Source organism: Pinus tabuliformis, chromosome 1_2, assembly GCF_031772625.1.
Source record: "Pinus tabuliformis cultivar Carrire ecotype Pingquan chromosome 1_2, CPIR1, whole genome shotgun sequence".
Lineage (NCBI taxonomy): Eukaryota > Viridiplantae > Streptophyta > Pinopsida > Pinales > Pinaceae > Pinus > Pinus tabuliformis.
Genome location: NC_142298.1, coordinates 1,148,181,120 through 1,148,193,840, shown reverse-complemented (window position 1 = coordinate 1,148,193,840; position 12,721 = coordinate 1,148,181,120). Strand labels below are relative to the sequence as shown.

The window sequence follows — 12,721 nt, the reverse complement described above, 5'->3', positions numbered from 1 at the left end:
AATATTTTTCTGAAAACACAAATTTAGAGATTTCACAACTTCTGAAATTGCAGAAATAAACACAGCAAAATTATGACAGCCACACACAGAAAATAACATAGTGATTTTTTGTCAATGTGACCCTAGAAAAACCCCCTACAACTCTTGGGGAAAACCAGTTTGAGAGCTCTTCTTTATTTCTAAAAATGCTTTTACAGAGAAACTGAAATACACAGTAAAAATTCCAGCAACCACAAATTACAACTTATCTCGATTTTTGTGCTTGAACTCCACCTCGAAAATCGTGCCAATCAGCAAACAACCAAAACAGAAATTTTTATAGCAATAAAACAGCATTAAATGTTGTATGGCTAGCCTCGAAAAATGTGCCCAGAACTTGTTGTCCCTCTTCCTCAATTTCTGTGCCTTTCCCTGCTGTACAGTTTTTCCTTGGGATGCGTGCCAATAAACGCTGCTACCCAGATTTGCTGAAATGTCTTCTTGTTGCTCTCCTTCACTTCCTCACTACTCAGAAATTCTCTCCTTGCTCTCTCTTCTTTTTCTCTCAAATGCTCATGAAAGAATGAATGGATCTTTTCCTCCTCTTCTCCTTTTATTCTCTAAATGACCTTTTGAGTTACCCTAAGATCTAATGGCTGCAGTTCATTTAGATCTAGAAATGAGAATAAATGTGCATTTAATTCTCGCTTTTTATTTTTTAACTCACCCACTTAAATAACGACCCACTTAGCCTTTTATTTCCATAGTCACTTTTTCACTTTCCAATTCTTCATTCACCTTAATAAAGTCACCTTTAAATTAGAATATAACTTTACCACTTATAAAGTCATTTTTAAATTAAAATGTATCTTTACCACTTATAAAGTCACTTTTAAATTAAATTGACTTTACCACTTATAAAGTCACTTTAGGAGAAAACTAAAAAATAAATTTGGACACTTTTCCCTAGGCCAAAGATCAAAGCCTTTGGGAACCACTTGTCCTCTGGTACCCAAACTTTAACAATGAAGACCGAAACTGGTTACAACTTTCAACAGGTTTGACCCTATGGTCAAAACCCACCTCCTAGAACACATATATATTGGGCATTCGTTGACCTTACTTGGCATCTCATCATGACTCATCCATTCAATCTGAAACAAGAAGATTTGTTCACACGTGCGAGAAGAAGAAGAAGAAGAAGACGTCTCTATGTTGACCATCTATTTGACATCTGTTTGACAGGCGTTGACTTGGGATTATCTGCTGTTGTTAGACCAAGCTTTTGACTGATTTTGGACGCTGAAATTATCTGTGGGTCATTGATCGTGGTTGACCGAAGATCTGCTCCTGTTCTGGCTTGTTGACCAAGTTGACCGCAGGTCAACTTCTGTGATTTGACTGAGACTTTAACTGTGGAATTGCAGGTCAAATTTCTGTCCCTTTGACTAGCTCCCTAAGGCCAAAATTCGGTCCTCTGTTGCAGACTTTGACTTGCAAGTGCAATGACTTTTCTCTCTCATTTCACTGGTTTGACTTGGCATTTATTGAGGTCAGAGATTGGCATTTTGACTGGAATATTCTGATGTACATTTTGATGAATTGAACTCTCTCTCTCATAAGGAAAGATTACTGAGTTTTCCCCTTTGGGGTTTTGACCTGGTAATTGACCAAAATTTTGGTGTCTCTTGTCTCATTGTTTACTGTGATCTCTATTGCTCAATTAAAGAAGTTAATGGTTGAAACATTACATATATAACTGCTTAATGATTGGAATGCTCTAAAGAAGTCTAAATGTATCATTGGAAGTAATTATCAGTTTTAAAATTTGTACTAGTCTTGATTGCACTAAAAAATCAACAGTTATCTGTATTAGTAGTGTCCAGTTGGTGCGAGGCGTTTCTAGTTTATATATTGGTGTGAGGTGTTTCTGTTGAGAAATCCAAAGAGTCGTTGTTAAACGATTTCTCTTATTATGACATTATCTTGTGATGTTTTTCATTATTATTATTTGTTCTTTAGAGTTGTATTTTCTTATTATCAAGACTAATGCCAAGTAGTAAATATAAAAGAACACAAGATGTAGGCATTCTGTCAGGGAAAAACCCCACTCTAGGGGAAAACCCAGTCAAAATTCTTCCTTTAGTAGATTCAAGATGAGACGACCAAGACCCTTACAAACATAGACTCGAGACTACCTCCATCCATCAAGTCAACCTTGTCATGCCAAACCTTAGTTCAGTCTTCTTTACACTTGTGCCTTGAAGAGATCATCTCCGCAACCAATCTGAGCTCCTTCATCCACTGTGATAGCATCACTATAATAGCACCGGGTCACTGTGAAAACATCACTGTAATAGCATCGAACTGATGTCACTGTACTAGCACCGAGATGAGGTCACTGTGGTGATGTGAGAGCACCGAACTTAGGTCACTGTAATAGCACTGAATCTTGTGGGAGCGTAATAACACCGAACTGTGGAAGCATAGCACCGAACAGTCGGAGGATAACACCGAACTGTGGGAGCATAACACCGAACTGTAGAAGCACTGAGATCATCTTTATACCCTATCCGAGCTCCCTGTAATGACACCGAAACATTTGCCTTATCTGAACTTGTTATCTCTATTATAGCACTGAAACTTGCTCTCTGAAATCCGAACTTGTGATATAATGCAATGCAAAGATCTTGAGCTTTTCTATATAGTGGTTGTCCAATATAAATGAGCCAACATGAGTTATTAGAACAGTTGTCTACATATAGGCTGACATGTGATCACTTTATGTATGCTGACTTGATGGAGATTCTTTTTGAGGCCGACAACAAGGAGACTTTGATGGAGGAGGATGACAATATAGACTTTGACTCAATCCTAAAGCCTACAATGGAGGCTTGACCCATGACAATTGACCCAAGCATGAAACCCATGCTTTAACAAGTCAATTTAATAATAATAATAATTCTTTTTGCTTTTCTTTTGACAAGTATATTACATTTTGACTTAAGTACAAATTATGAAGACCGAACCTAGTTACATTCTTCAACAGTTTCTAGTTTACATAAAGTGATGTGATGTAGTCGCATTACTGCACTAATGGTTAATAAAATCATTCAAGCATTACATTACATTCTTTAATCATTTTTCTTTCCTCTTGTTAAAATTTCAAATGGTAGTCATGTTTGAAGACATGCACAGTGGATGAAGATGATGAACTTTTTGTAACCAGTGTTTGTGGCACGAGAGTCATCACTGAAAAAATCAAGCTGCTGGAGAGCAATTTGCATGTATTATGCAATTGCGCCAAAAAGAGGCCAGAAGGAAAGGATATAACTTTTGTAAGGGTGAAAATTGAAATTTATAACTGAGACAGATTACTAAAAAATGGAGCGGTCTAACAATTAGACATTTTTGCCTTTTTCACCTGAATATGGCATTCGAATCTTTGCCCAGATCATGAATTTCAGTTGTTTAAAATGCGTTGTTGAATGTATAAATGGATTCAGCGCCCTGAAAAACACCTGGGGCACTAGATTTCTGCAGACTACAAAGATGAAGCTTAAGATTCCAAGAAATCAATGGCTGATTTCAACCAAAATTGACCATAAACAATGCCGGGAAAAGAGAAAAAACGTCTAACAGTTAGACTAGTTCCTAAACAATAGTTTTGGTCAGATTTACACAGTTATAATTACAAATCTAAGATCTTACAAAATTCTGAGTGAAAAAATTGAAGTGTCTATCATTGCAGAGTTCACCTAGGGATCACCACATACCACAGTGGCAGCGACATCAATTAAACTCAATAGCTTGTTGAGCAATGTAACCCATTGTCAATGATTGAAAATTGCAAGATATTTTAGGCAGTGAGATGTTGGGCAGGATGTTGTTGAGAAATATAGCTCAGGCAGGAATTTCCGCATAGGTTCAGAGTGAACATGCGAGAAGTAGTTCAAGATATTTCGAAAAGTAATTCTATTTTTGAAAAGTCATCCTATTTTCAAAGAGCAATTCTATTTTGTAATTCACTTTGAGAAGTCTCATATTTAGCTGTTATGTATAAAAAGAAGTGTATTTCATGCATGCATGACTTATACTAGAATTAATCTCAAAAATATATTAGGGTTTTGGCTTTACCCTAAAGTACAAAGATAGGTTATAAGAGAGAGAGAGAGAACAGAGATTCAAGAAAGAGTCAAATCCGGACAGCAGGGAGAGGCTATACAGGCCAGATCCGTGCATATGTATGGATCTATATAGTTCCATACAGCCATACATGCAGTGCTGTGTAGTCGTATGACAGGTGCCGAAAGTCATATGGACATGCCATACTTTCTCAGCAGGCTGTACAGCTCAAGCAGAGTGATTTATGACCCTGCAACTGCTGGTTTTAGCAGACTAGTTTCCTTGTAAGTGTTTCGAAGGAATGAAAAGCTGAATTTGAAGGAGATTACCTATGTATGTGAAACTGTTTCTATGCTTCTGCTACTGAATTTCCAGCTATTGTGTGATTGATGCTATTGTCTGAAATTTAATTTCTGCATTAATTAAATTCAGCATTTTACTTGTTTAATTGAGGTCATAAGGACACCAGTTTTCCAGGCTTTGAGTTTTTTTACACATGGGAGCAATGGCCCACATTCTCAAACTTGTTCCAGAAACCTGACCAGGATGATACCAATTTCTCATTCCATTCCCATTCTTGCCTTGACACAACATCAGTAGATTACTAATTAATTTTATACACATAATAATAAATATGCACAGATTTTGGAGGGTTCGCTTTTCTTATCTTTGAATCCCTCTAGCCACATTTCTCATTATCTTCCTGTTTCCTGTTTCTGGTAACATAACTTTGAATCATTTTTCCTATGGCTGAAAATGCCTTTCACACTACTGCTATGTATAAAAGTATTTTGATTTTCCTATCATCTATTATTAGATACTATACAGAGACTCCTTCCACTGTATATGTCGTATTTTTTATTTACCAATCACATTAATAATCTTCTGGCTACTTATGAACATCATTGTAATTTCTTTCTTTAATTTCCAACACAAGTGTTGATGAGTGCTGAACTCAATGCATGACTGTTCAAAACGACTCCCAGTAGGGACAGCCAATCTACCAAGAGGTAGCAAAAGCTCCACAACAAATCAAGACGCTAGATTTTGAGACCTTTCCAATGCATTTAATTGCCTTATATACAATTTAAGACAAAACAAACCCAGTTTTTATTCTGAGTTCTCTGCCATCAGAAATTAAAATAATTTGAAAGAATTTACTGAATAATTATAATTAACTAACTCAGGGATTCGTTCTAACCAAATAAAATCAGAATGGTATTATTTAATCTCTAGGACTTGTTCATGGCCATGTCTATTAATGGTAGAATAAAAATATGCTCTGAAATATTTCTAAACATTCAGCAAAAGATCTCCCAGTAAGGCTCAACAAAATACAGATGCCATCTAAAACCAAGGCAAATATAGTGTCTAGATATACAGTGTTTTGCTTGAAATTGCATACCTGATGGTTACCTGCTTGTACCAATCTCACACTGTCCCCACTTTGTTAATCAGGCAAAACAGAATGAAGAAAAACAGTGTCAGGATCTCAATATTATTCAGCTCACCCAAGTTCTAACATATTACAGTTATGGATGAGACAAAAACATGGCAGCAAACATGTCACAATTGCCATATACCTGTTCTCCACATAAGATATGATTGCTTGCAAGGTTGCTGAGAATCCTGCCAGCTTATTCTCGTCTCCATATCTGTGAGAAATCCAAACACAGCTCATGTTTTGATTCAAGCAATATTAACTGACCACAATCAAGACTAAAGAGTCCAACAGCAAACCTGGAATAAATTGGCTTCCCAGCATGACTGATTATAAAAAAATGCTTCTTCCTCTTTCTCCATTTTATCGACATATCATCCTGCATTTGCCCGCGAAGACTTAGTTGCATATGGGTTTGACCATGAAGACTATGTGTGCATCTGGAACTGACAGACCCAACAAAGAAAGTGACTCAATACTGGGCTATGTGAGAAGAATGTATGACATCCAGAAATATCCATCTCAGCTGTGGTAAACTAATAGCCTAAGAGGCTAGTAGGTAGGAGCATACTCAAACAACATTGATGCTAAAGAAACAATCAAACAAAGAAACAAAAACGAAAAAAGAAAATCCTCAGAAAAATTAAGTGTTCAACCAATACTTAGAAAGGAAAAATTCATTTCCAGTCCAGAAGTTGAGATGAATAGGAGTAATACGAAAATATTTAAGGATTCTCGAGAATCGTGCATTGACTTTTCTACAGAACTAGAAGAAAGCTACTATGCTAGCATCATAGGTCTAAATTTTTTAGGATGCATAAATGACCCTTTGTTTTTAAGTAGCTACTTAACTTAAGCTTGCTAGCAAGCATAAACAATAGCTATTCTTGCTTCAAACAGGAAATAATCTTCCTCTCACTAGATGAGACATTGGAATGTAGTTTGGAAAGACAGGTCTCACAGAGGCCAAGGCTATTGAAAAAAGGTCTCTACAAACATAACAACCAACTCCATTCAGTTAATTCAGAGCAGCTTGCAAATCATTACTATTGGAAAACCAAATGCAGCAAGGCATCTTTTAATTCATCAAGCCACATGAGCCAATACAACTGAAAAGGATAGCCTGAGCCTCCGGGATTCTTAATTTTAATGTATTCACTAGATTAGAGGGCAACTTGATCAATTCAAAAGTATAAATCTCTGTCTCGTAACTTCAGTAAAAATGAAGATTGCAGGTAAATAAATAAAGTGAAGAAAGGCTATGATATTTACAAACTGCTGCAAGACACATTTATAGTATAATATAGTGACGGAAGATCTTAGATAACCAAAATGCATCAGGAAGACCCAGATGAAAAGACCTTCCTTGGCAACCCCACTGTTGCCTGCTTATATGAAAACATGACAGCTTATAGCCTAGTTGTGTAACTACTGAGGTCCGGTCTCTCACTGAATCCAACTTGACATGTAGCCAAGTCCACCTCTTAAATGATAGGCAATGCAAACTGAAAACTAGTTAGCTTCAAGATGCATACACCATCCACTCAAGAGCAACAACCACTTTCTTAAAGGACTCAACCAAAAGTATATAATGAATACAAACTTCAAAGAAAGGGCATTCATTATCATCTTGTTTAGGATTTAATCTAAATGGTTTCATTTATGACAATCTCAATCCCTTTTGAAAGGTTTTGTTTTGGGAGGTGACGTGACCTGCCAGAAAGGTCCTGAAACCCTCTCAACAGGACCATAATCATCACAGAAGTGAATCAGTTCCTTGTGAGGGTAGCATCCAGGGCAGTCAATTTCATGCAGACATTGCAGAAGAACTCCAAACTGTGATCAATTGTCTGGTTAGAATATTCTGTGTGTCGAATTAACTTTAGTTTCCATTGCTACGTACAAACTGTATTGCTTGTATATCTGTGGATGTTCACAATACTGTGGGTTTACTGCTTTTTGAGGACTGAACTTGTTATGTGATCGAATTGGAGTTTGTTGGACATCTTCATTCCATTGTTTATTATATGAATTTCTGATTGCTTACTGCATTATTGATAAAATTGTACTGTCAAATAGAGAATACTTTTATGATAGTAGATCAGGGAAAAAGGTATGTAAACCCTAGTGACCGGAGAAACCCTAGGGCAGAATTAACCTAGGTCATTACACTGGTATCAGAGCGCTGGAATCCTGCGAGCCTGTGAGCTTTGTATGTTTCTGGAAGATACAAGTAACTCAGAAAGAATAGGTTAATCGCAGGGCAGCCATGGAGGGTAAGGATAAACGAGGAGCTCCAGATGCAAAGGACAAATGGAAATATCAAACTTGAAATTACAAGGGCAGCAGCAAGGACAGCAGTTAATGCAAACATTGGCGCAAGGACAGCAACAACTTGCTCAGCTGGTGACTCCTCTCATAGGAAATGAAAATGTTGCTTGCAACAACAAAACTAACACGGGAGGTAGTGGGAATCATAACCTTGGTCCCCCTAACACCAGGGAAACCAACAGAAGGAGTCACCAACCGTTACTTCCTCAATTTACAAATAATTAAGATGCAGTAAACCAAGAAGCTGTTGAACCGAAGAGACTGCTAGACAGTTACTTTCGGGAATATGCAGCGCTAGAAAAAAACATGCGAGCAGCCATGACCTTCAATGAATACAGTAATTTCAGATTCTGATACAGACCTAGGGGGCAGGCTAACTCTGATCTAATATGCAAGGTGAGTAGACTTTCCCTTCCCTCAATTGATGGATCATCTAAATGTACAGCAAGAGTTTGGGTGCAGAAATTGGACACCTATTTCAAGCTCAACCCTATGGTGGAAGTAGATGTGATACAATTTGCCACATTACATCTAGAAGGAGAAGCACATGAATGGTGGTATCATGGTCTAGTAACATTGGGGCATGCAAAAATCACGTCTTACGAAGATTTTATGCAAAGGCTGATAGAAAGATTTGATCAAAAGAACCCAGACATCCACTTCAGAGAATTGACTCTACTCAAGCAGATGGGGTCGCATCAAGAGTTTATTGCAGAATTTGAACGAACCACAGTCATGATGACAGATATATCTGAAGAGCAATTAGTCATGCTTTTCACTAAGGCATTAGCCAAACCCCTACAAGGTTGGGTCAAGGCATTCAACCCCACCACCCTTCAGGAGGCTATCAAGAAGACTTGAGATATGGGAAATGCAGCCACTAAGTCTAAGGCTCCATCCAAGCCTTTCATTCCTCCAAAAGATAAGGAGAAGAAGCCCTTTCAACATGATTGGCCCAGAAAAGACAGACTAGATGAAGAAACATGAAGTGAACTCGAGCGAAAGAAGCTATGCTTCAATTGCAAGGAAACCAAGACATCACTGCTTAGGTAAGGGAAAAATTCACTACATCGAAGTAATCTCTGATGATGAGGAAGAAGGAGAGGAGCCCACTTCTAATGTTGAAGAAGAGCCACCACAAAAGGAAGCAAAGGAAATAGAAAAGCCTAGCAGCCCCAAGGAGGAACCATCACAAGAGGAAGAGAAAGGAGAGGAAAGGCCCAGTAGAGAGAAGAAGACACGACCACAAGTTAAAATTGCAACCCTTTCAGGCACGCCCAAGTATTACACTTTCAGGATCAGGGGAGTCATCAAAGGACAACGCATCACAGCACTAATTGATGCATCATTAGTAGCAAGGAGAGGACTTTTCACCGAAGAATTCGAGGGCCTTGACATGATAGTAGCAAATGGATACAACTTGGATTACACACAGATGATTCCAGGTTTGAATGTAACACTTGGTAATTATACTTTCACTAGTGACTTTTACGTAATAGATCTTGCAAATATTAATATCGTATTGGGAGTTCAATGGTTATCTAAGTTGCAGGAAACGCAGGGGGAGGGTCCGTTTCCGTACGGAAACGAAACGGAAACGCGTTTCCGCGTACCGTACGGCGTGGAAACGCGTTTCCGTCCGTACGGGCGCGTTTCCCGAAATGGAAACGCGCCCGTACGGACGGAAACGCATTTCCACGCCGTACGGGCCCCGTTTCCCACAAAAAAATACTTGTTTTTTAAATTTTTTTTTTCTAATTAGTTTTTAATTTATTTTAGGGTTTCTAATCACTTCTAGAAACCATTTCTAAAGTTATAAAAGAGCAGTGCCTCTCATTCTCTCATCACACTATTCAGCAAGGAGTTTCTCTTGGAGATTGGCAGTTGTTTCAGTAGCTGGTGTTTTGAGCATTGAGCATTGAGCATTGAGCATTGCACATATATATATTAATAATTTTTAAATGTTTTTAATATATATATATATATATATATATTATTATATATATTCGCGTTTCCCCGTTTCCAAAATTTGGGGAGGTCGCGTTTCGTTTCGCTTCCGCGTTTTGTTTCGCTTCCCCGTTTCCCCGTTTCGTGCAACTTAGATGGTTATATTCGCTGGGGAAGCACACTAGGACTACCAAGCAATGGAAATGGAATTTAAAGCCCCTAATGGCAGTACGGTAGTTTTGAGGGGCATGACTAATGGGGGCCCACAAGTCGTTTCTGTCAGAACAATGGAAGCCATATTTAGGCACAAAAATATAGCATATGCAACAGAATGCAGGATTACAAGCCAAAAGACTCCCAGCAGTGACAAACCACAGTACAGAGCAGACATTCAATGAGTATTTGACAAGCATGGCTAGGTATTGGTGATATCCCCCCAGGGTTACCTCCTAAAATAGGATTTGAGCATACTATAGAACTGGAAGAAGGGGTTGAGCCCGTAATCACCACACCATATCGACATCCAAAGAAATTCAAAGACGAGATAGAGAAGACCATTCAGGAATTACTAGCAATGGGCCATATTAGACCTAGCTCGAGTCTGTTCGCCTCATCCATGGTTTTGGTGAAGAAGAAGAATGGCACGTTGAAAATGTGTATTGATTACCGAGCTCTCAACAAAAAAACATCAAAAACAGGTATCTTATTCCTAAGATCGATGAATTACTAGATGAGCTTCATGGGCTAGTGTATTTGTGGAAGATTGACTTACAATCAGAGTATCATGAAATCCAAGTTCGAGAGCAAGACGTGCCAAAAACAGTGTTCCGGTGCCACTACGGACACTTCGAATTTTTGGTCATGCCCTTTGGGTGAACCAATGCTCCTACCACTTTCCAATCTTGCATGAACAACATCTTCAATAAGTAAGGAAGTTTTTATTAGTATTTTTTGGCAACCTTCTCATTTACAGCAAGACAAGGGATGATCACTTGGAACATTTAAATAAAATCTTGAGCATCGTGCGAGAACAGTCACTTTATGCCAAGGCATCAAAGTGTGAGTTTGGATTGACAGGGATTCTTTACTTGGGACATATAATCAATGCAAAGGGAGTACAGGTTCATCAAGAGAAGATTCAAGCAATATTGGATTGGCCCACACCTAAGAATTTGACTGAGTTGCAAGTATTTTTCGGGATTTGCAACTATTACCGGCAATTTGCCAAGTGGTTCTCTCAATTAAGTGCACCATTAACATATTCAACAAAGAAAGGAGCACTTAGGTGGACGAAAGAAGCAGACAAAACATTCAACAAGCTCAAAGAAGTGATGAGCTCATGTCGAGTCTTGCCCCCCCCCCCCGACTTTAGTCAACCCTTTGTATTAGACTATGATGCATTAGGAGAGGGAATAAGGGTTGTCTTAATGCAAAAGGGCCACCCCATTGCATTCGAAAGTCAAATGCTCTAGGATACAGAGAAACTTTATTCCATATACGATAAAGAGATGCTCCCGATCATGCACACCTTGGCAAAGTTTAGACTATATCTGGTGAGAAATAGGTTCGTACTCGTAGTTAGGATAGACCACATCATCTTATGTCATTTCTTGGAGCAAAAGGACCCAAATGAACGACACAAGAAGTGGGTAAGTAAAGTACAAGCCTATGATTTTGATATTGAGCATGTAAAGGGGAAAGGAATGTTGTGGCTGATGCACTTTCTAGGAAACCAATAACATGTTCCCTCATAGAACTCGCAGAAGATTGGAAGGCTCATCTCTCAGCAAAATATGCCAAGAACCAGTTTGCATGTGTGCTAACCGATAGACTCATTCAAGATGACAGGTACAAAATAGTCGATATTATTTACTACAAAGACAGGATATACCTAGTTCCTGAATTTGCGCTCAAGGAGAAGATTTTGAAGGTTATGCATGACACTCCATTAGTTGAACATCAAGGGTTCTTCAAAATGTACCGACAGATTAGGGAACGATTTTCATGGAAAGGTCTCAAGGAAGATGTGATAAAATACGTCAAGGAATGCATGACATGCCAACAGAATAAGGTCGAGCACACACATCTTGCAAGGCTTCTCCAACCTCTACCAATTCCAAAACAAAAATGGGAGAGCATCTCAATGGACTTCATCACAGGGCTACCCAAGACGCAAGGAAAAGATTGTGTCAATATCATGGTGGACAAATTGAAGAAATTCGCACAGTTCTTTGCAATCTCAGCTGACTATTCAGCCAAACAAGTAGCAAAACTCTTCTTCAAAGAAGTCTTCAAGCTCCACGGACTACCTAAAAATATAGTCAAGGATCGGGTCAATGAGTTTATGGGTGCATTTTGGCAAGAGCTCTTCAGGCTAGTGGCAACAGAATTAACCCCTAGCACTAGTTATCACCCACAAACAAATGGGCAGACTGGAAAACGTGAATAAGTGGATTGAGGGATACTTGCGTAATTATGTGACAAGTCAGCAAAAAGCATGGATCAAATGGTTGTACCTTGGGAGCATTGCTACAATACAACCTACTATTTATCCATTGGGATGACACCCTTCAAAGCACTATATATATGATGCACCCTCCTTTATCGATAGGATCTTTGGAGACAGCAAAGCACCCATTACTAAAGACAATATACAAGAGAGTCAGGACATCCTCGGGGTACTTAAGGAAAACATCCAGGATGCTCAAAATCGACAGAGGATGTATGCATACTAGCCTCAAATAGAACACAACTTTGAGGTAGGACCTTGTTTTTGTAAGATAACAACCCTACAAAAAGTCCACACTCAAGAAAAGCAGCGCAGAAAAGATGAAGCCTAGGTTTTATGGACCTTATAAAGTTCTCTGAAGGATTGGCGAAGTGGCGTGAATCCATACT

At 38.6% G+C, this 12,721-nt stretch overlaps 1 protein-coding gene across 2 annotated transcripts in view; it reads right to left on the bottom strand.

Moving 5' to 3' along the window:
- The window catches only part of LOC149210280 (SAND family protein), a 213,747-nt gene that overhangs the window by 149,624 nt on the left and 51,402 nt on the right, over positions 1-12,721 (bottom strand). The window contains exons 2-4 of one of the 2 annotated variants that reach the window (XM_089396668.1): positions 5,845-5,924; positions 5,688-5,759; positions 5,510-5,549 (exon numbers count right to left, since the gene is read on the bottom strand). In XM_089396668.1, the coding sequence (XP_089252794.1) occupies positions 5,510-5,549; positions 5,688-5,759; positions 5,845-5,924 (192 nt within the window). Of the gene's footprint in view, positions 1-5,509; positions 5,550-5,687; positions 5,760-5,844; positions 5,992-12,721 lie in introns of both variants that reach the window. The other variant, XM_089396669.1, reaches the window with a different exon arrangement.